A 24739-nucleotide genomic window follows, 5' to 3' on the forward strand; every position below is an offset into this window, starting at 1 on the left:
ATTTAATTGGAATAAATTATGAAAGATTCTACAGAGGTGTTACGACGTACTCTCAAAACTATTCTATTCATAAAAAAGCCTAAGTAATTTCAGTAATAGAGGATTATTTTCTTTCCTTTTTTAACTGCAAAATGGTTGAACAGTACAAGGAAATTGTATTATACTACTTACAAGCAACATTTGACTTTTCCACAAGAATACAGAAGATCACCTAGATATAGAATAATTCCTATTGTAAGGAAAAAGGTATGCTTTACAGAAATTCTTAAAATTTGTAGAAATTCATCAACATAAACAGTTAATTTAACTTTTATCTATTTCAAGTCTATCCTCTGTTAGAAGGTACTAATCTCATGGTACATCAAGTTATACATCAGATTCAGAAGCACTCTTTTTTTACAGGGATAGGTATTAGAAAGTCATTTTCAACATCAGCCACCCCACTGATGGAAGTCAATTCCTAAAGATAAGAAAAGATATTCATTTGTTTGAACTATATGATTTTATGGATTCTAGAAGTGTTAATATCAGTACCACCAACACACAAAAAAAAACTCCAAACAAACAAAACAACATAAAAACCCCAAAACAAACCAACCAACAAAACAACCAAAAATAAAATAAAAACACAAAAAAACCCCAAAAAACATAGACACCACCAACCCCAAAAATCTAAAAACAGAGTTTTGACAGAAAAGAGTGAGAAGAGCTTGTGTTTTTAAAAGATACTTCTTATTCCACCACTTGTTCAAACCCATAGAAGCAAACCCATGCACACCTGTTCTAAGACTACCTACAGAACCTGATCCTATTCACCAAGAAAACATACTCAACTTCTGATGAAGCTGTGACTTTCTTCCTTTCCCCCCTATTAATCATCAAGCAACAGGCAGGAGGATGCCAGCCAAATCACTTGGAGCACAGCTGCTTTTCCCAAGAAATGTGCTCCTGCCTCCAGTCACCCGGGGAAGAAAACAGGCAGAGCAAGCTTGGCTTCAGCCCTTGGCACTCCTGCAGAGCAACGTGATAACACTTCTGCCATGCCACCAGGAAGACAGACTTTTAAATTATATATGTCTTATATCAACTATTTATGAACCCTGTGAACCCTTTCTTATGCTTTATGTCTGCATAGAGAAAGGAAATAATTATAATAATAAACAGTGCAACAACTTTACAGTATCCAGCTACAAATTTCTGACATGTCTTCCAGAATACAACAATCATTAGTATGATTCAGTAAACAGAAAAAGAAATCTTCTATTGCTCTTCACTGGCAAAAAATAAACTTTAGAAAGAAATAACACTCCTCTGGGGCATGTTTGCAGTGACAGATTAATTAATTACCTATCTCCTAGTGAAGAAATAAACACGCTAAATTAATTATATGTTCCAGTGTTCAGAACGAATGGAAAAAGGAAAGCAACAACCAGAGAAGAAAAATAAATTAACCTTACTTTTGAGATCTCACTGGCAGAGCTTGAAAATGATACATTAAAAATAAGTATGTTTTTCACAGCATTTACCTACTTACAAGAACTACCATAGCAGAACAGAATCATCCAGACTTTTCTGATGGACAAATTTCAGTCCTTCACAGAAGTCCACTGCTATTTTAAGACAAAGCTCTTGCTAAGCTGTTTAACTAAGGAATACCCCTAAAATATCAGCTTCACCACATTTTTTTTCTTCCATTTGATGAATGTTATCCCAGATAAGTTAGCTTAACCCAGCTGTACTAAACTCTTCTGTGCTTTATTACATCTCACTTGCTCCAGAAAGTACTTGAGCATTTTGCTGTATAAAAGCTAGACCCACACCTACACTTAAACATGTGCCAAGGTGCCAGGTAGAATACTGGTCTTCATTTTCTTTCTCCTTCACCACGTTAGCTGTAGTCCTCTCACACTTTACACTTCCAAGCACAGTGGATTCTCCAATAGTAATGATCTCATTAAGCAGAAACCTGCATGCTAAGCAGGAAAAGCTGACAGAGAAAAGATGAGACTCAACTCGCTGTAATTCATGTAATGGAGAAAAGAGAGATGATGGATATATATCTGTATCTATCTATCTAAATATAAATAAAATATATATAATATATAAACATTTTCATCCTTAATTGTGCATGTAGGCAATAGCTCACTCCAACATTTTCTGTCTTATGCCTTGCCTCCTATTAGACTGTTTTAGACTGTCTTCCTATAGACAACACCCATTTCCACCTAACCCACAAAGCTGATTATGATTGGCATTTGGATCTCTAAAAGCAAAAAATTATTTCCTATTATTCCCTTGCTATCACACAGGTTTTATATGCATACCTTGCTACAATCATTACTCTGTAAACTCTACAAATTATTGTAAAGCATTTACCAGTAGGGTGATACTTGTATTTTCATTTATGCCCATTTTGTAATTTTTAAAAACCCAAGCAACAATAAAATCACAGCATTTCAGCAGTGCTTATTTCACTTGTAAAAGGACAGTAAAAGTTATGTAAGCCAATTGTGTTTCATTTTTCATATTGTAATTTTTGTTTTTTCACAACTCCTTTGCATCAACCACACAAAACAAATGTACTCTCACACATCCATCGCTCTCATCTAAATTGAATATCCAGCTGGAAAATGCAAGGCTTCAACTTCCTTTTAAGAGAGCCTCAATTAAAATATAATGCTTGTATTTACTTATCCACCCTGTATAAACATTTGAAATAGATCACACTACAGTTCTACAGTTTCTGCAGCAAAGACTGCATGTGCCTAATAATTTTGGCTGCCCCAATTTCCCCTTCATATCCTGCTGCATAAAATCTGAAATTTATCTAAGACAGTCTGTCCATCACCAGTTCTCAGCAGAATCTTCCCTGCTGTTCAGTACTAACTGGAAGTCAGGTTCTTTCTGTATTGTTCAACAACAAAAAAGGAACATTTGAGTCTCAAAGCCATCACAAACCAAATCAAATTTCCCTAGCACCTCATGGGTTCTCATTTTAATTTGCCAGAAACAATAATTGGCAGCCACAGTGCAGCAGCATGTTCAATCTATTTTTACAGATTTTAAGATACAGAACAACTTTGACTTACAAATTACTTTGGGCTCTTGAGTCTCTCTCTCCCTGCCGTATCCTGATACCAAATGAGACATTTGAATGAACTATATAGAAACTTGGAGGTCATTTTCCATGGGGTATCCCTCAACTTGGACACAATACCCATTTTCCCAGATCCACAGCTTACCCAATATTCTGTTAAGCAATAAGGCTTATCTCAACTATTTTTCTAGAGGTTTGCTTAGATACTGAATAAGTGAGACAAGTTATTTGTATTACTTCTGTTATTCAGGAAAGTACAGCAAGTTACACCCAGGAATAAGGCACAGTGAGTTGGAAATATTTTCTTGTTGGCAAAATAATAATGAGAAACTTGTCTGAAATTTCACAGAATCACAGAATGGCTGATGTTGGAAGGGAAGTCCTACCCCCTGCTCAGTTAATGGCCATCTGGAGCAGGATGCCCAGGACCATGTCCCGGCAGCTTTTGAGTATCTCCAAGGATGGAGACTCCACAACCTCTCTGGGCAACCTGTGCCAGTGCTCAATCATCTTCACAGTACATACATTTATCCTGATGTTCAGAGAACTTCCTGTGGTTCAGTTCATGGCCATTACCTCTTGTCCTGTCACTGAGCACCACTGAAAAGAGCCTGGCTCTGTCATCTTCACACACCTATAGACATTGACGAAATCGCACTCAAGCCTTCCCTTCCCCAGACTAAAACAACCCAGCTCAGCCTTTCCACGTAGAAGGAATGCTTCTTAGTAATCTTCGTCACCCTTGACTGGACTCTTCCCAGCAGCTCCACATCTCTCTTATACCAGGGAGTCCAGAGCTGCACTCAGCATTCCAGGTGTGGCCTCACCAGTGCTTAGTAACCAGTAAGGACCACCTCCCCTGACCTGCTGGTGACACCCCTAATGCAGCCCAGGATACCATCAGCCTTCTTTGCCACAAGTACACATTACTGGCTGATGGTCAACTGGGGGACCACGATGACCCTGAGGTCCTTTTCTACATACCAAATTTTGCTGTTAAAATATTCAGTCAGTTTTCCCAAGTAACTCCTGGTTTGTTGAAGATTTTATATGTCATCTATTGTATGCACTCAGTCTGTAGAACAGAGAAGTGTTGGGGGGTCTTCTTTTAGCATATACCATTGACTTTCTTCTATAACAGAACAAGAATCATTCTTGGGATCAAATTTCTGCTCTGAATACCTGGATTTATAGCTCTGAAATTTGTTCTTTTTCAACATGTATTTCATTTTTTTTTCTTTGACAGTCTTAACTGTCAAAGAGGATGTCGACGCATAGCAAAACATGTAATTTTTGACTTCATAATAAAAAAGCATTTCTGAAGACAAACTACACTGCCTGAGTTGACATACTATACTAAGGTGGGCTTTGTTTTTTTTGTTTGGGTTTTGTGGGAGTAGATTGGTTGGAGTGGTTTGAAGGTGTTTTTTTGTTTGTTTGTTTAATTGGGTTTTTTATTTGTCTGCTGTTTTGTTGTTTTTTATAATTGTAGACACACACAGGTTTTCATAATATGACATGTTTCCATAAACAGAATTAATTAAATATCAACATATAATGGTATGGTGCAAATTCACCAGATTAAAAAAAAATACTTTAGGGTCTTGAATAATTTAGGTCATATCTAGCAAGTTAGTATGGTGGAGTTGCTGACAATCAAGGTATTGGCAAGGCTGGGGAGGTGAAGGGACTCCATCTTCAATGCAGCTGTAGCCAATGTTACGCCACTCCTCTGGGGGACTACTTTCCTGTTTTGATCAGCTCTGACTGGAGATAAGGCTGAAAGCTCTGCTCTGTCTGGAGGTATGACTTATGGTTGAGTTTATTCACAATATGTTTTTGATTAAAACTAAAAGATGGGAAGCTCTCATCTCAATTGTTCCCAGAGATGGTGCCTGGTGCTTAACTTCAGACCTGCCTGTTACTATGGATTTGTCTGGTGAGATGGACTCTTGGCTGAACCTGGTCACCATCACCAGACATGCCCAGCTCACCTTACTCAGGTACCATGGAACTGTGCCTTTGCTGGTGAGCCTGTGGCCAGATGTCTGCCATGCTGTCACCTGAGCTTCAACTTCCCATTTGTCACTGGATTTTACTGCACGGTCTACTAGTTGAATAACACACAAGGTAACAGCAAAAAAATTATGGAGCTTTGTGCTTAGGTTTGGGCCAGGATTAAGCCGATTTTCCTTCTACTGATTTTTTCTTTTCAGTGGACACTCTTCTAAGCAGCACAATTGCTGAAATCAACAGCAAGTTTTCCAGCTGGTGGACTGATAATGTCCGAATGTTTACAGTTACTGCCAAGAGATCAAAGCCACCTGGCTCCGCTTGTTGAATCTGCTGCTTTGGACACTAAAGAAGCAGAAGAGTCACATCTACAACCCCCTGGTAGGAAGGAGTGGACTAGAAAGGTAACCAAAATTGGGTAAATGAATATTCTATCCCATATGCATCATACTCAGTATAAATTGAGGGATGAAGTTAGTCAAGCCTTTTTTCCTCCGTGATCAGTGGCCAAGAAAGATTCCATCTGTCCTTCTCCCTTGATCACTAGGCCCATGCGTTTCTGACCCTTTTAACATTACCCTCAGCTCCTGTTTGCCTTGTCACAATCTCTGGAAGCAGTCCTGAACTTTCTCAGGACTTCCCGCAGCTCAGGAGAGTGCAGTGGGAGTTGCTGGAGGTGGGAGCCAACAGTGGCTTTGTATGCTCTGGCACATATTTGTATTTACTTGTTCATATTTTCTTTTATCATTAGTATTTAATTAAAACTGTCTAGTTTAGTTTTCAACCCGGAAGACTCCTCCCTTATTGTCTCTCTCCTTTACCTATCTTGGTGGGAGGGGATAGAGAGCATTGTTGTCATTGTTTAATTGCCATCCCAGGATTAAACTGTGACACTCTAAAAGTAGAAAAAAGCCAGATACTCACACAGTGAAGGAATCAGGGGGGGCTGAGACTCTCCTCAGGTCAGCAGACTGTACTTTATGGATACTATAGGCAGCAGGAAATGAGTGGCCAGGAGAAAGGCAGCACACAGTGTGGACAGACAAGGAAAAAGGCGGGAGGGGGAGAGAGAGAGAAAGAGTGGAAGAAAGAAAGACATACAACATTTAAACAGAAACAAAAGGAACGTGTCACATAAAAGTTGAAGAGACATGCAGAGCTCCAAGTTCACGCTAGGAAGTCAAGAGCAACAGAAGACATGCAAATGGGGAAAAATCACTGCTACATGGCACACAGAATCTTTCTAAAGACGTGAGTGAGGACAACCTATGACAAGTTAGACACTCAGCTATACAAGGAAGACAAGGAGCCCCAGAATTTGTTCCACAGGCACTGAAAAATTTCAAGGCAGCAGACTTTGGAAGCAGGTCCAGAAATGCAAACAAAAATCAAATCCTAGATCTGAATAGATGGAATTGTCTCCAAAGGTTAGCCAACTTTAGTTAATGTTGAAGAAAACAGTACTGGATATTTTGTACCCACAATGAAAAATTGCTGTCTCCTCTCCTCTTTCATCTACCTTAGGGAAACATGCATTTTTTATATATTGACTTCCAAGACAAACTCTCGTTCAGTGCTTATGCTCAGATGATCCCTTTGTTTCTCTAAAGTGTATGGAATATGTTTTATCTAAAAGCTCTTCCCTCTTCTTCCATCATGCAGAACACTCTTCCTCAACCCAAACTAAAAGCCAATGAAAGCAAAATACCATCTTCTGAGGTTCAAAAAGTGAACACTAACTGAAACTTACTTCTAGAAAATTGAACCTCATCTTCTCTTCTTATTCCACACACATTTTGCTAATAGTTCACAAGAACCACATTCTTGGCTTGACCACAGAAAACCAAGCTATATATTTTCTCTCTTTCACATATTGCCATGATCAATAGTGGAGAATAAGAATGAGAACGTAGCCAGCAAGTCTTTTAAGGGAAGGAGAACAAGAATATAATTCACTCTTTTTGACAAAAACTGAGTCTGCTGCTCTGGCTCTAGCAAAAATTTACTTTTGCTAGTAGAAAAAGAAGAGACACATGAGAAGAAATATTTTTTTTCCCTCACAACCCCACTATCTGCCTTGTTTCAATCAATAACCAAGAAAGACAAGCATCACCTTATCCTGTATATTCCTTGCACCTAAGAGGTTGCTACTCGCTTGAAACATTTTGTTGGATTGTTACTTATCTCCATCATAGAGCAATGCATTGTAGGACGAGGAAGATTGTGCCTGTCTTTTACTTTTCGTCATCTTCTTTCCAGGGAGAGACTGTTGCAGTCAGGAAGATGAGCAACTCTTACAGTCAAAAGAGCATCATGTTACTAAAGCCCTCCTGCTCCGAAGGAAGAGAAGCATGAAATCTCTGTTCTCACTCAGCTACATTACATATGAGCACCTCAATTTTAAATGTTATTCCCAGGAAACTCAAGTGCAGCCACAAGGCAAACAAAAAACTCACTCTAAATCCCCTCTGATTAAAACCTCCAGAAAAAAAGAAGAACTAAGCATGAAAACAGACACACAGTGTAAGACTTCTTCAAATTAAGTCTTTTTCTACTTACAACACTGGACTAGCTAAAACTCTTAAGAGCATTCCTACTGCTCTCCTTGTCTAGCAATAATATCAAAACCAACAGTAATAGCAACTTGGCATTACCACAATGCAAGATAATTTTTTAATCACTTTCTTGGCAAGGAGCTTAAGAGCAGCTGTCTAACAATTAGTGGGTTAACTCCAGACCCACTTCCTTATCTCATACATCTAACATTAGATGACAGTCGTAAGAGAACAAACTATTTTATTCAATCAAATATAAGGCTTTCTGTGAGATTTCAATGGAATAGGGAGATACATTCCAGATAAAGCTAAGAAATGTTGGTAAAAATATTTAATTGAAAATTTTCTCTCACGAAATACTGCAAATCAGTATCATATTGAACTGTTCTTCCAGCACTAAATGCTTCCTAGAGTTTAACGGTTACCATGACATTTATTTTTTACCACAGCAGAAGATTGAACTCCTCTTACTGCCTTTCAATGCCTGAGAGCCAAGTAAATACACACACATAGATATATGGGTATAGGTGTAGATATAAATATAGACACACCATTTCCAATACATGAGGCTGAGACTACAGTCCCTGACAAATCATTTGTATGTTTCCAAGACACAGGTCTGCAGGCAAATACCTCAGCCAAATCAAAGGACTGACAGCAATGTAGTCTATCATGGCACATTGAAATAAAGATAAGCAGCAAACAAGACCCTCTTGCAAACTGGAATATATTACGGATCTATATTTCCCTGCCACAGTTTAAATTCACATCATGAAACCCAAGCCTAACCATGCTTATTATCAGATCTAAATACCTGGAATTTTCATTTTACATTTGCATTAGCCTCCCTCAGTGGATGCCCCAGGATTGAGCTCTGCTCAAATCTAGCTTTCGCAAATGATTGAGTTGTGGTTGGATGAAATCAGGCATCATTGCCCACAGGCAAGAGTCTGCTGTTCCTTACTGCTCTAGAGAGATGAATATACGTTGTGTACTTTCCAGGCAAAGAGGAATTGCACGTTATAGAGACGGGCTTCTACTGAAGCTTAAAGCATTAGTCTCAGTAAGAGAACAAAAAGTGCTAAATTGAACAGGAAGATGTTGAAAGTAACTGGGGAGGCTTTGATTACAAGTACAAATTGACAATGAGCAGGTCACAAGAAGCTTTAAAGGGCTGGAGTCAAAGTTTGAACACCACCGGATGATACAGTTGAAAGACATAGACAACCTTTAAGATACCTGAAAAGCAAATGTGTGCCTGAGACCTTGTCTGTTTTTAATAGTTGTATGAGTTACTCTCATGAAAGATATTGCATCTCCATAAACCTTGCCTCACCATTACAGCTGCAACAGAAAAATCCTGCACCCACCTCCCCAGAAAAATGAAATTCTGAGTGCATGGATGTTTGAATGAAATGCGGGTGTCCTGGTTTGAGTCAGGATGAAGTCAATTTTCCTTCTACTGATTTTTTTTCCTTCAGTGAGCTCTCTTCTAAGTAGCAGCAAGTCTACCAAATAGCAGACTGATAATGCTGGAATGTTTATTTTACTGCTGAGATGTCAAGTGCATTTTGCTCTGTGGCCTCAGATGCTAGAAGAGCATCCACCGCTGCCCCCGCATCCCCCTCCCCTCCCCCCGCCCCCACCCTGTAGGGGGACAGCAAAATTAATTGACCATAGTATTCCATTCCATTTATCTATGTAACCTTGGTGAAGTCAATTCCCTCCCTGCTTCTTCTTTCCTTCTCTTCCATCCATGGCCGGCGTCCAGGGAGGACTCCATCTATCCGTCAACGTCGATCCCTAAGCTCGTGCATTCCTGACCCTCATAACTCTCCCCTCAGCTTCTGTCAGCTCTGCCACTCTCTCCAGCAGTGCTCTGGGACGTCTCAGAAATGCTGAGAGCTCAGGAGATGCAGTGGGAGTTGCTGGGGGTAAGGGGAGGCAATAGGGTTTTGCACATTCCTGAATATACTTGTGTATATAATTGTACATATTTTCTGATTAGTATTATTTAATTAAAGCTGTCTAGTTTAGTTTTCAATCCAGAAAGTCTCTCTCTTTATTCTCTCTCTGCTTTCCCTACCTAGGTGGGAAAGGGAGCGGATCAAGAGCATTGTTGTCACTGGTTTAATTGCCGAGTTAAAACTGTGACAGCGGATCTCTTTATGCCCTCAGAAGAGACAGACTGCTTTGTTTCACTTTGAGAAAACTTGATAAAAAACAACAATGTCACTCATTTTAGCAGCAGTGAAAACTGTCTTTATGATGATCATGATAAAATAATGAGTATGATAATCAGCTCTACACAATAATTAAATTATTTTATTGGATAGGTATTTTCACAGGTCAAAATTTGAATATTTTTTTGTGTGTTAAAATCTCTGCAGTGCTTACAAATAATGTTTAGTTACGAAAATAAATGGTAGTCCTATGTTCTCTTCTTCATATGTTTGTGATTTCCAGTTATCTTAGCTTTCTCTATTCATTTTTAGACTACTCATTTTTCATTCGTTTTTTTATACTGAAGCTGAATTTCCTAGAAGGTGCATACAGCCCTCTCTTGACCTCTAGGTCCTTCTCCATAAAAAGTCCCAGACAGCGTGCTCCCTCAACAAAAACTACAAGATCTCATGAGTAATTCTTGATTATGGCAGTTTGTTACAGGATCTCCAATTGAGCTTAAAAAAGCAGATCAGTAAAGGTGAGAAAATTAATCAAAAGAATTTTAAAGGCAAACGACGTACATATGCAGAACTGTCAGAAGACAAAAAGTACGCTACTGAGCCTCCACAAACCTCTAAATAACTGAAAAATACATGACCTTTCTAAAAGCAGGACAGAGGGTAATCCAGAATATAAAAGAAAGAAAGAAAATCAGGTAAGTATTTTCAATATGGTGGACAAGGAGTTCAGAAGGTGTGAGTTTATTTTTATCTTTTTTTATCTTTTTTTTTTTTTGTAAATGCGCTGCAAGTCCAGCACATGCAAAATCTGTGACTGAATATGCTGCACCAAATGGGCCTCTTGCCACTAGGACATGCACATATCCAACTCACTCATTCAACAAGGGCATGGATGTTCTCCTCTTGCTCTTCTGCACCATGTTGGCTTGGTTCCTCAAGGAGATTCGAATGAGAGAGGGAGCCAGTCGACAAGGTTCACCATCCACTTGCATGGGGATAGACTTGTACGTTAAAAGTGTCACCTCTCGGCACTGATGTAACCTCTCTCCATGACCACCCACCTGGAGAGCAGCCTGGGGGAGAAAACAAAACAAACAGGAAAGACAAAGAAATGAAACTTCAGAACTGATAGTTGAGGCAGTTAAATCCAAAAGCAGTTTTGCTGACAGCACCCAGTACACAGTGTTCCACATGTAAGGCATTCTAATGAGCCATGATTAATTATTTAACTCCAAAATTCCAAAGAAGGGATTAAAATTTCACAAAGAGAAGTGGTGAGCAACAAGCAGATGTGCTTGGCCATACCCAAGAAAGTCTGTGAGACCAAGAAGTGAAATACTTACTAAGAAGTGTTATTATGAACATTATTTACCATATTATCCATTGATCCATAACATTAAGCACACAGGGAAGGATTAAGGTCTTGACTTATGTTTAGGCTGCTTTCTGTTAGTAGTGTGTTAATATTGTGGGGTTTTTTTCTCTGCAGCTGATAGGTGAGAGTTACTAACCACACTATAAATTAGAAAAATACATTTCTGCACAAACATGTTTACTTAGACTTGAAGGATCTGCTCATTGCCCTCCGTGTTTCATTTCTTGAAAATGAACTCTTGAACATGATATAAATTGTTTTTAACAAGGTCCTTCTGTTTGCTCTTTTCAGCCTGTCTAATCTCTAGGTTGGGTTGCTGTGTAAACTTTCATAATAAGGATTTAAGATTTATCTGATTCGCATTAAGAACAATGTTTCTTTCCTCAGCAGAACAAAAAGAGAGATAACACTTGTGCCAGAAATATTATTAAATTTTCACCACATTTTTAGTGGGCATGCGGAAACTGTTAGGGCATATAATTTTGTATAATGTTTTATATTTGCTTTCAGTAGCCAGTTTTACAAACACACACACAGAAGTGCAACTTATATGTCATAGAATGAAATACACAAAAGCTAAAAGTAAAAAATTGTAGTTATTTTACCGTAGAACATTCCCACAATAAAAATGCCCATGCATGCTCCTTTCACTATAATAATCTTGCCATTTAACTTGGGAGAGCTGCACATGCAAATTAGCCATATTTTGCAAAGACCATATTTTTATTACTAAATAACATTTCTGTTATTCAAAAACTACAATTAGTCCTCCTCATTGAAAACCAAATAGCAGAGCATGCCTTAGCCGACAGGAATGAGGAAAACTTTGGACTCTGCAGCTCTGCCCACAGAATTCACCAAGTCTGGTAGCATCTCCGGGAAGGGTAACACCTGCAATGTACTCACCAGTGAGGCCATAGTGAACCCAATGACTTCAATGTAGCCATCATCATGGCGCTGAGGCTCAAAGTCTCTGTGATCTCCAGGGTTTCCCCAGGGCATCGTGCCAGCACAATACCTACAAAAAGAGGTTTGGAAAGAAAGCTTTGAGAAAGAAATTTGCCCTGACTGTTAGTCTAGTCTGCTGTCCTCCAGGATTCAATTCAGGGACAACTAAAAGTTATGCTGGCAAGGACTGGATGAAAGGGATAATCTGTCTCTTGCTTCCAAGCTGCTACACTATCCATAAATGTCCACTATCCCTCATAATATTCAGCAGGTTCTTTTGTGAGAGGAAGCACTAGGAAATAGCTAACAGAGCAGCACCACTTCATTCTGCTTTGTTTTCTGTAGATGAGTTGTTGAGCCATAAAGCTGCTTAGCCCCTCTGCTAGCAGACATGGGGCTGCAACAGCAACTCCAGCCTTGGACCTCCATTTTCTCTCTCCCTGCTGGCTCAGAGACTCTAACTGCATAAGGAATGCAAAACATTTCATTGTTTGAGGAGGCAGGGAGAAATAAGAACCAGGAACAGATGCAGCTGTGGCCCCTGTCTTTCCTACTGTTAAAGAACGGAAGGAGTTGTAGAGGGAGAGAACTTCAGAGAGGTGACACCAAGTAGAAGCTTGCAATGAGGGCAGTACAGGACTCAAAAGATCAAGTGTTTGGGAGTGAATGTGTAGCAAAGTGGTAGGTTGTCTAAAGAAGTGGTGTCCAAAATGGGGTGCCTGCCCCGCAAGGAGTGTGCACAAAAAACCTTACAGTGTGTGAAGATAGTATTGTTTGTACTTCTAATAAAGAAAAAAATTGCCACATTAAAATAGTGTCTGTTTCATCTTTATCACATCCTTTCTTAATTCCTATTTTTTGTGTGTTTCATAAGGCATGTGATATATCAGTACACTGGTACATGTATATAATTTATAAATAAATGCACATATATTGCGGTGGTGCTCAAGATTTTTTTTTTTTATTGATAAGGATGCACAATCAAAAAAAGTTTGGACACTACTCCTCTAGAGAGCAGAATATAAAAAATACAACTGTATATCTATTTGGGACATCTTCTAACATGTTAAATACGTTTTTAAAACAGCATCTCTTTCAACAGTTTACTGTTGAAAAAAATAATTGAACTTTTTCCCCCATCCTCCCTCTGCTTCCCCCCTATTCTTTTTTCATACTCTGCTTCTAATTAAAGTGAAAAAAAGAGGCATATTTGTTTTCACTATCTTGTTTGCAGTTTAGTTGCACTTTTGAAGGTGTGTTTGTTAATAATTTCTACTATCTCTCTATCAGGATATTCAACTTTTTTAACGCTGGTTTAGCTGCAACCTGAACTCGGATCTCATTCTGAGGACAACTTGTAGGATTTTTTATTTTTCAATTAAAAAAATATATTATTTTTCTTTTATAACTCCAAGCATCTGTCTCGAGCTTACCTGGGTATGTTTAAAAACACTATACACTGGAACTTCAGCTCCTGGATCTTTGGAGTCAGGTCTGTACCATCACACTACAAAGCCAAAGTGACAGAGCACAGAGAAATTGCTGAATGGAGCCACAGACAAGGGAAGTGTTGCTGCTTTGTAACAACTTTCCCAAGACTTTCCTTGGAATTTGTTGCAAATGTCATGCTCAAAACTGAAAAGTAACAGAGCCATTAAACTCTCACCTCCTCTATCTCCACTCACCCACTTCCCACAATACTACAACATAATTTCTTATACTTACCACAACTTTAACATGCTTGGATAAATCTCTTGAGCTTCTTTGCAGAAAGTCTGTAAAGGCTGCCTGCAACAGAAATAAGTGCAGGAATTTTTAACAGGGCATCCTCTCTTCTCTGTCATTTCTTATTCCACCACAGAGCTAATTACCAAAATGACATTCCTTTGTCAAACCTATTCTTTCTTGCTCTCAGGAGATATGATTTTTTTTATTATTATTTTTTTTAAATTGTGATACTTTTGAGAGATTAATCAAATAAGTTCCTCATGCATCCAAGGATTTAAATGCGAATTCTTGCTCACATATTTAAGGCACACGGATACAATGGGAGTCAACATCCAGAAAAACATGATATGTCGTGCATTATCAAATTAGTGTTTCTCTCATTAAGATGATTTAATTAATTTTCTCATTAACTGCATTTTAGAGTAAAGTGCTGCCCATGTACCTCCTGAATGCAGAAGTGGATAGTTTTATTTGCATGCTCACATCTAAAGATGAATCACTCCAAATAACTAATTTCTACCCTCCACTCCCCGTGGCCCTGTATCAAAGACTATTCCTCAAAGATCCAAATGTACAGGCTGACACTCAGGGAATTTCTCTAGGAAAGTCAATATCAATGTGTTGCACAAATCCTGAAAGAAGCAGAGCAGTTTTTTGAGAAGCTTATGAGCCAGAAGGAGGAGCAAGGCATAGCCAGTGCTGTGTCCAAAGGAGTAGCATTTCTCTCACATACTAAGCACTGTAAAACAGCTATGCTTCAGGCACCTTCCTACAGACACTTGTATGGTATTGACAGAAAAAGTACATGTGCACTTCAAATAGCAGCAGGCAAAATGAATTTGCATGAGTTCCTGATGTAGGAAAACAAGGGGGAAGGTACTTTAAGCTAACATTAAAACAACTAAGTTAGGATCATTCTGTAAGATCAGTCATAACTTACCCCTGCATAAAACATTTTATTTCTAAATCGGCTGTTGAATTTCTCTGGATTTGCTTCTGTGAAAGGATAAAAATGAGAAATATGAACACCCTAATGAAACAAGTATCCTTAGCTATACTTTCACATTCCCTTCTAACACTGTAGTGCTTGCAGCACACGTCACTCAGTGAAAATATTAACATAACTAGAGTTTCCTGTTTGAGAATCCATCATCTGTGCCTTCACCTGCCATCAGATTTCAAACATTGATATTGAATTCTTCCTCTTTCTTGTAGAGTGAAAGTAGATGGAAACATGACCAAAGAGATAACAAGAATACAATTATTAATTTAGCACCTCTCAGACTATTCATTTTATGAACCCTCAGTACCATTTGTGAGACAAGGCAGAATAGACCTCTAAGAATTATTAGAAATATGTGAAATACTAATCCATGCTTTAAAGGAGGAGAAAAGCATCAATAAATTACACAATGAAACAGACACTTAAATTCTGTTGTGTTACAAAGATGTACTGAGGAATAGGCATTTCTACCCAAATACTTCTGCAGAAATAAAAAATTAAAAAAATAAAATTAAAATAAGCAGTTCCTCTAAAATCCATTTAAAGAGCTGTTTTATTTGGATTAGACTCTAAGTTACGGAAATTTGTAATAGTCCAGTAGTAACACAAATTTAATGGTTAATTATTCTCACTGTAAAAATAAATGTGGGGCTTTTTTCCTGTCTTGAACTTTTCAGACTTCCACTGCCAACTGTTAAATCTTATTACACTTCTCTGTCAGATTAAAGAGCCCCCAACTATCAGATATCTTCTCCTTGAGTAAATACTTACAGGCAGTGATTAAATCGCTTCTTAACCTTCTTTCCGATAAGATAAATTGAGCTCCTTTAATCTACCAGTATAATGCATGCTTGCAGGAATACAGGTCATTCTCATGTTCCCTGAGAACTGCTTTCCTAGACTGTGGCATCCAGGGATTTTGGAAGAAGCCCTTCTGACACTGTGTTCAGTGGTGGTACTAACCACCTATCCTTGTTCAGTAATTCTCCATGTTTTCACTGGAATATCAAGATAACCCTTTTGGCTACAGCAACACACCAGTGTGAATACTTCCTAAGTACTTCTCAATCACTTGAAAGAATGTTTCTTTGTTCTCTTTGAAGCCACTAGCCTCACAATATAGGCCTCCATTTTGTAGGAATGAGCTACTTTGCATTTCTTGTTTGATTGCTGAGCTACTCTCATCATCTATTTGTTGTATTGCAGGTGAGCCTGGAATACAGTTAGGGACACTTTTTTAAAAACAATTAACTTAACTGCATACGTAAATCTTGTCTCATTTACTGAGCTCACAGTTCTTCACAGAAAGTCTCAGCATCCCATTCTAAGAAGTGGCTCCTGAAGGCTCAGTGCCCATGATGCATGCTCTCTGATGGGGTTATCCCTAATGGCTCCGGGCAGCAGCCACCAGGCCACATGGGTCTTACAACAAATACTGACAAGAATCAAAGCCCCAGTTTGGAACCAGCTAATCAGAAAAGGAGCCTTTTTGAGGTCAGGAACCTTCAACATATTGAACTGCTCCTACTCTTGACATTGCAAATGAGTGTGGGCACGGTGGGAGGACTGTGATGTAGAGTAGAGCCTAAAGTTGATTAGAGTGCCATTTAAATTGTAGGAATAGATCACTGACTGCATATCTAAGGCTCACTCCATCCTCACCCTTCTCAAGCCATCAAGGGAAAAGGAAAAGGAAAGTGTGTGTGTGTGAGCAGGGGGAGGTGTCCTGTAAATGAACAGTCCCAGATAGCTGAAAGAGCAAACAGCATGTCAACAAAGATAAAGTGAATCTCATCTCCCTTGATCCACCAAAACATGAGAATAACAAAGGAGGAAACTGTGACTCTGGAAAAAGCTGCTACCCAGAACACTCCCTAAAGAAGCAGAGCTAAATACTTTAGGCTTGGAGTCAGCCCTCAAGGCTCAATCTGATTAGTCACAATAAGAGCGTAGAGGTTACCATGGAAAAGGCCACATTCGTATACAGGTTCCTCTGAGAAACTGAAATCACTACCTCTTCTAAATATAACAGTTGACCAGTCTCTATTGCATAAAATGCCCTGATAGGCTGAGAGTTCATATCAATCTAATTTATTTTGGTTTGATGGGGGGAGAGGAGAAAGGGGAAGAGTGGGGAGGCATGTTTTTTTCTTTTTTGTTTTAATACTATATGTGGTTACAAGAGCTCCATTTTAAGCAACTGCAGACAACTACTTAATGGACCAGGTGCAACAGCCATAAACGTGCTTTAAGTTTTGCTAAAATTTTGCACAGAGTTTCTATAGATTGTTATCAGTTGTAAATAAGATGAGAATCTTATTCTGCTGAGATTAAGCAGTCTTGGACTGCTTAATTCCACATGAAACACAATAAAACCCATACATCAGCAACATCTCTAAGGGTACAAGCTTTTCCCTCCTAAAACACATAGGACTCATTTATGAATTTTACATTTGAGAGGATAAGGAAGATGCCAACAGTAATGACTTGGAAGAGCTGACATTTGTGCTATGAGAAGCTCTCCTGACCACATACACACACTCACAGACACACAGCTTGCTCTGCCAAATATTTTTTCAGTCATGTAAATTTTTAAAACACTGGCATCTCTGGAATAACATCCATTCTTTATGGGGTTCCATTACTTCATTATTAAGTAATGCCTCCATTAAGTGAGAAAGTAGTCATGCATTTCATCTATGCAGTATATTCACAGGCACATTAGCAATGCTCAGTGATATGCCTTCATAAAAATAATAAAAAAAAAGGCATACAGCTGTCATAATTTTATTCCTGTGCCCTTTTGTGGCCCCTCATTATTATTCTTAAAGCTTGAAGCAATCTTAAACATTATTAAATTTGCATTAGCTCATTCCATCATGTATGCTGCCCTTTATTTAGCATGGCATTAGTGTGCTGTCTTCTCATCTTGAAATGACACTCAGATAGTACCAAACTGAAGAAAAGGGAGGCTGTCGTCCAGAAAAAACACCTGCATCTGAAGCTGAAATGACCAAAAGCTGACAATTTAGCAAGGTTTGTTTATACAAGCACGGTAGCCTAAACCATGTAAATAGAGCAGTTCACATCAGTCCAAAGCCCACCTGTTAAGCCACATTTGGATCTGTATGGAATGGTGTAACTGCAGTCACCAAGGGGACAAACAAGATATTACAACAGCTCAAATTGCTGACAATGTTGTGGATTTCATTAAAACCTTTCACTTGCATAGAGACTTTCTGGGTCTGCACAAAGTCCAATGACATTATGCTGTATGCATCCATAGGTCACAGCTGCTGAGTTTGAAAATACTGCTACCCTCCACCTACCCTACTACTTCCACAGCCTCAGAGCTTTTTTACCCTCCCCTCCACCTGCACACTGGAGAGAAATTTGGCACCTGACTTTTGCTTTCATTCTGGCACTTCTGCATAGGCATAAACTTCCTTTATATCTGTACTTGCTATCTCCTCTAGAAGAACAAAAACTTTTAAAAGCTCCCCTTTTCGCCTTTTGCCTCCAGTGAATGCCATTTTCCCTTGTACTTTTTTCCATTTCAAACCGTGAAGTCCCTTGGAAACTCATGATACAACTCACGCTTGTGTCTGTGTCTTGGGGTTTTATGGTTAAGCCTTCTTTCTCATTTGTGAGAAGAGGATGTTAAATCCAACTCCGTTTTTAATTCATAAAATAAGTGCTCATTTCCAAGGCTAAGGAGGAAAAAGTTCTGATTACCTCTAGATTCATGGAACTCCAGTGTAACATGTGCATCAAATCCAAGGCTGAAGTAATTATTGAAGACACTAAGTGGAAGCTGTAATTGGATAATAAAAAGACATGTAAAAATAACATGAATTAAATATTCTATGACACACCAAGAATTAACTACTTTATATCCGGGGTCTCATGGAAACATAAGAAGAAGGTGGAACATATTAGAGGAATGTATGCAGAAGACTGCTCTGAAGGTTAGTAATATCTTGTGGAAGGTGATCAGATACAAATGTGTAAAGAACACAAAGAGATTTTCAGTACTTTATGATAATATACATATCTTTGTAAACACATCAAAGGATTCCTTATGTTCTCATTGAGATTTCCCATAATGCTGCTCCACTTCACATGTCAGTACAAAGCTTTTCCTAATTGCTGGCACTTCAAGCTCAGCAGGCAAAGGAAGCTCAAGCTGTGTTCTTCCTGCTTCATACATAATCAGGAGTGATGCAAGTCTCAGACAAGAAGCCCTAATTCTACTGAGGATGCATGAGGCAGAGAATCACACATCTGACATCTTCATCATTACACATGCCCAGCATGGCTGTGGAGAGAGAACAGCAGCAGCCAATAGAGAAGATGGAAATTATTACTGAAAAGAGGAAAATGGTTCACAGTATTTTTTATTACTGTAAACACTTTCAACATTTCCAGTCCAAATGACACAACGATAAATGTGATCCCCTCACAAAACCTTTCTTATTATTCAACTATCAAGGTCGTGGAGACCCAGACACAAAGGCATTAAATATAAAAATACACTACTCCTCGCTGTAAAGTAAGAAACAGTTGGTAACCACTAACAAAATTTGAAGGAATTCTATGTCCTGTTTTTAGATTTATATCTAATTTAGGAATGGATGGTGATCACAAGGTTGCTTCTCCTGTCACCCCATGTTAAGTAGAGAAAATAAACAATGACCTTTCAGATAAGATGTGAGGGATTTTTGCCAGGACTGAGTTCTTGAGATAAATGCTCAATGTCTGAGACTTACAAACAACAAATAAATGGCTGGTATGTATTACATTTCACACACCTCTGGAAGCAATGACACATGAAAAGGAGCAAAAGGAAGAAATGCAACCAAAGAATTAAGAAGTTTTAGTGATTCCCTACTAGTCCATCGTATGGTAGGATCCAAATATGTTCTTAAGCACACTGTAGTCTCCCCAGGAAAAAGAAGGCTCTAACCTTACGTGCCCCATCCTCCAGCTCATCTTGTGGCAAATCAGGGTTGCGCTCAACCTGGAGATTCCAGCGGTCCAGCTGGACAATAGTCCCATCTTCTACATGGCACAAGATCTTGGACACTGGTTCATCTGTGTACCCCTGATAGCAAAGGGAGTGTCACCAGAGTATCAGCCATGATTAGTGAAAGCAAAGTCACTCACCAATTACCTGACAGACTTCCCTCCTTTCACAGAGGCCAGATCAAATATCCCTAAGAACACCTCAAAATATTGCTAAATTTTGACATATCAAGCACTTCAGCAAGCTATTGCTAAGATACACAAGTCTTGGGCACACAAGGTAAGACCATAAGGAGAGGAAAGCAAAGTGTATTTGCTTTGCTTGGAGTAACTCCAGTGGAGTAGTCAAGGATAAATACAGGGAAATAAACTTTAAACTATGCTTAAATTAGAAGCCTGCATATCCTTCTCATTACTTGGCCTGAAACACCAGACAGTTACATCTATAAACACTTTTCTTACAACAACAACATCATTAGTAATTCAAGATCCCAGACTGGAAATTGTACCAAATCATAGTGTCTAACTGAAACAGACCTTGGACACAGTCTTGCCTGCAATTTTTGCCAAAATGAGGTTTCACATTACTGCACAACTAAATCAGACCAGCAAGTTGAGCACCTGCACAAAAGGGTAACCCAGTCAGTGCTTACCCCACCCCAGTTGAGGGTACGGGCAAGGTCATTCCCGGTTCCAAGTGGAAGGACAGCCACAGGAGGAGGGGGACTGAGTTGCAGCTCATCAAGGATGGAGAGGATCCAGCCCACCTATAAAATGGGAAATGCACCGAACTATTAGTCAGGAAGATTAAAAAGAACAGGGAAAAAAGGAAAAAGACATTTTGACCATGTCCCATTTACAGATAAGATCACACGAAACAAGAGGGAGGAGGAAAAATGAGGACATCTGAAATACAACTCTACAACTGCTCCATCTCAGGTTTCACTTTTTGGAAAACAAGTACAGCAGTTTAAATGAAGCTCCTCTAAAATCAGAAGCAGAGGGATGCAAGCAATGTCTATCTTTAACAGCAACAGAGTTGCTGAGGAGAGGGAGAATGGAAGTTGCTGTTCTTTAAGTGGGAAGTGAAAACACATAGAATTACACCTGCCAAGACTGCTTTGCTCTGAAAACTCTGAAATTGCTCTGAAAAATAGTATAGTAAAAATGAGGGAAGAATCATATAGGCAGTTCAAGATAAAATTTTTTAAATGCCCTTACACTAAAATAAATCAAAACTTTGACAACTGTCATGAAAGAAGGTGAAAGAGATACATTAAATCAGCATAGTATCTCAGAGCATGTCCTGGAACTGGGTTACAGTATCCAGATCAAGTCAAGCATGGACTTGCTGGTAGGTCTCCTATTCTCCAGACAAGAGACCTTAGTGCTGAATTATTTCACTCAGTACAATGCATTATATGTATTTATTCTAGTCATACTTACATACACAAATAAATTGAAGACTAAAGACTACAAAAAAAGACAAACTCTGATGTTCAGGGTTGAATTTCTAAAACTTTAAAGACCGAAATTCTTACTACAGGAAAACAGAACTTTTTCTTAAGTTATTTCTTACCTCTACCAAAAAAAAAAAAAATTTAAAAAAAAAAATCTGTGTAAGAACCTGTGCTGCATTTTAAAACAAGTAATTAAGAAAAAATAAACCTATGATAAAATTGGTCTATTTTATTTTCCTGATGCCAATGTTCAAAGATACAATTTCTACTAGAAATGTGAGATTTTAAATAAGACATAAAACTGAAATCTTGATTGCATATGGACAGGATTTTTCCTCTCCAGTTATGAGGGGAGGAAAAATCCCCGACTCACTATTGCTATGATTTCAAATAGATTCTTACCCCAAACTGGGATGAAACACGTAACCAGCATAACGTGGGCAATGGGAATGACAGTTAGAATTTGAAGGGCTGTATTTCAAAGGCCATATTTGACAGATATAGAAACCACCACTTTATTTGGTATTCTAGAGTATGTCTTTCTCAAGTTTCCTGAAGAAATTTAATTAAGCATGAATAACATTTATCAGGTAGTTATTTATTATAGTTGATTGTACAATTATTAAATCATTCATCTGGGATGTGAACCCACATTACAGGTCATTGTTTGACAGCAGTCATCTGTATCACTTAATTTCCATGAACTAAATCCAGTCCTTGAGAGATTTTCAGAGATTAGCAATCCTCTGCCTTTCATAGAATCATGGAATGGTTTGGGTTGGGAGGGATCTAAAAGAACATGTAGTTCCAAGCCCCGTGCCATGGGCAGGGACACATCCCACTAGACCAGGCTGCTCAAAGCCTCATCCAACCTGGCTTTGGACATTTCTAGTGAGGGGGCATCAATTTCAAAAATCTATCTTTCAGTATTGATAACAGGAGACAGAAAAAAGAGTCCTGATAACTTCACTAGGGACAGGACTCCTTAAAGAGACTTTTGTCATTAGCCCTTTGTCGTTGACACTGACTTAAATCCATACATTTGTGCCTCAGCCTCCCACTAGTGCAGGTAGCATTGCAGTGTTTTTAACTGATAAATAGGAACTTCAAATAACTAATTTATAAGTACAACACTTCTATTTAACTTGAGGTCATTTCTAAACATTGCATATTAGTTTTACAATCTAGGAGGACAAAGGCTATCATTTCCCTGTAACCAGAAAGCTCCTGACTGCTTTGAATGCAAACCTTTCCACTTATTCCCTGGAAATAAACAGCAAGCAGAGATGATGGAAAGTTACAGTAAGTTCTTATTCACCTCAATAATGCAAGGTAACATCTGGTCTCGTTGAATATTCACTAGGTCCATTTGAGCCAGGTTTTTCATTTCTAGGTGTGATGACTTTGGGAATAACTAGTTATTAATTTTCTTCAAACTGAGCAGCAGCAAATGTAATAGCAGAGTACTGCTAATACTAATGAGAAGGTGCTGCCACCTGTCGTTTGCACTGCTCAGCAAAGGTAAAATAAAAGGGTCAGACAAATGTAGCTGTGTTAATTTCTATTTTAATATTCTCAGGATTAAGATTATTTTTTCCCCTATTAAAATACTGGGTTCCTCAGATGGAAGCAGCAAAGACTTTCAGAAGCTGATTGAAATTCTTTGCAACTATGTTTCTTGCTAAAGCAATGTCTTGCAGGTTTCTCAAGGAACATTCACAATTCAGTAGTACTTTCAAGTCTCAGATACCAGCAAGACAGTAGTCAAATAATATATTTGCTTTACTCTTGCAGAGGAAGCACTGGCATTAATAACCCCTAGAGCTGGCATTTTAAAAGAACTCACAGAAGCTGAACAAAAAGTTACACCAGAAATTCAAGCAAAGATCAGTTGAGTGTTGGTTCAGGGGAATTAAAAAAATGCCCATGCCTCAAATATTTAGATACATCAATCCTGGCCAGCCATTGCATCTAGCAACCAGTAACACATTTTCCTTCCTCCACATTTCCTAGTTATGGTTACAACTATTACCAATGTTTGGGGAACTGATCTTCACAGAGATTAATGGTCAGTTTTCAACTGTATTTAAGCACTCAGTGGCACAGACTGGGAATTACAATATTCCTCAGTACTGGAAAGTGTAATGCAGTTATAATGCCTCCATCATCACTCTTGGCCTCCAGGCCCTCATAGACCCTATCTCCAACTGAAAGTGCCAAAATCCTTTTAAGATCTGTCCCTTTTCATTTATCTGACAACAGAAATTCAGTAACAAAGAAAAATAATTACCCTGGACCTGCCAGATCCCAGACTAATAGCATCACCAATGCAATATTCTTCCTTACAGATACTTGTAAAGAAAGTGGGGAAATTCACTCTCTTTGGGAACAGAGGCGACACTAGTTGACTGTATTCGGTCATCATAGAGATGATAGCAAGAAGAAGCAGAAATTAAGATAGGATGGCCCCCAGACACTGACAACCTACTAGAACCTCAGGTCTGTGTAAAAAATGAGAGGAGGACAGCAAGGTTAGTCTTTATGTTTTTGGTGTACCAAACTTTTATGCATAGATGAAGTAAGACCCTAGACATTAGGGTCTGGGTCCATCATTACGCAGGCCAGGCCACCCAGAAAATTTTTCAAAATGTAGATTTCACAAATGTAAGGTGTTCTCTGGCTCTGCAGGCATCACAAGGTGTGGACTGCACAACTGACATGAATTCAGTCTCTTGCGTGATGAGTTTGAGGCTACTGGGCATCAGGTACCTACCGTCCCATCCCCGCCGCAGGCCAGGATCCGCAGGTTTGGCACTTTTCTGTACAGCTCCAGCCTGTCCAGAGGAGGGAAAATTAAAAAGAAAAGAAAAGAAAGAAAAAAAAAAAAAAAGGGTGGGGGGTAGGGAACAGTCAGAACAATGATGCAGGCACTTTTTATGCATTTTGCCAAGTGACAGCTTAAGTGCTGCTTATTGCCTTTTCAAATATTTATTAGTAAGGGTGTGGGTGAAGACAGAAAAATAGAAAATAAATAAATGTCAGTGCCACCAAAAGCCTCAGCAGTGAGGAGGTCATAAATCAGCCCTGGCAGTCACAGGTGGCATAAGCCTCTATCCACCCTGAGCATTATGGATCATTTTACATCTTCATACACACAAAACCACTAGGATATAAAATGCTTCCTTTCTCCATAGTTAGACAGCACCTCCTGAGATGTATTTGATCAGTTTTGCATGTTCCCATGTTAAATTGGAAAGGCAAGATTCTCATGTTCCCCCTGGAGTTGACAAAAGTCTTCCATTTCTCTCTTATTCTAAAGCAAACAAACATAAACATTGAGATTTTAAAA

At 38.7% G+C, this 24739-nt stretch overlaps 1 protein-coding gene across 1 annotated transcript in view; it reads right to left on the bottom strand.

Moving 5' to 3' along the window:
* The window catches only part of DGKI (diacylglycerol kinase iota), a 172840-nt gene that overhangs the window by 74383 nt on the left and 73718 nt on the right, over positions 1-24739 (bottom strand). The window contains exons 12-20 of the mRNA XM_051640929.1: positions 24164-24224; positions 20584-20697; positions 19872-20009; positions 18641-18719; positions 14843-14898; positions 13900-13962; positions 13608-13681; positions 12133-12244; positions 10725-10924 (exon numbers count right to left, since the gene is read on the bottom strand). Coding sequence (XP_051496889.1) covers positions 10725-10924; positions 12133-12244; positions 13608-13681; positions 13900-13962; positions 14843-14898; positions 18641-18719; positions 19872-20009; positions 20584-20697; positions 24164-24224 — 897 coding nt within the window. The remainder of the gene's footprint in view (positions 1-10724; positions 10925-12132; positions 12245-13607; positions 13682-13899; positions 13963-14842; positions 14899-18640; positions 18720-19871; positions 20010-20583; positions 20698-24163; positions 24225-24739) is intronic.

Source organism: Apus apus, chromosome 1, assembly GCF_020740795.1.
Source record: "Apus apus isolate bApuApu2 chromosome 1, bApuApu2.pri.cur, whole genome shotgun sequence".
Classification (NCBI taxonomy): domain Eukaryota; kingdom Metazoa; phylum Chordata; class Aves; order Apodiformes; family Apodidae; genus Apus; species Apus apus.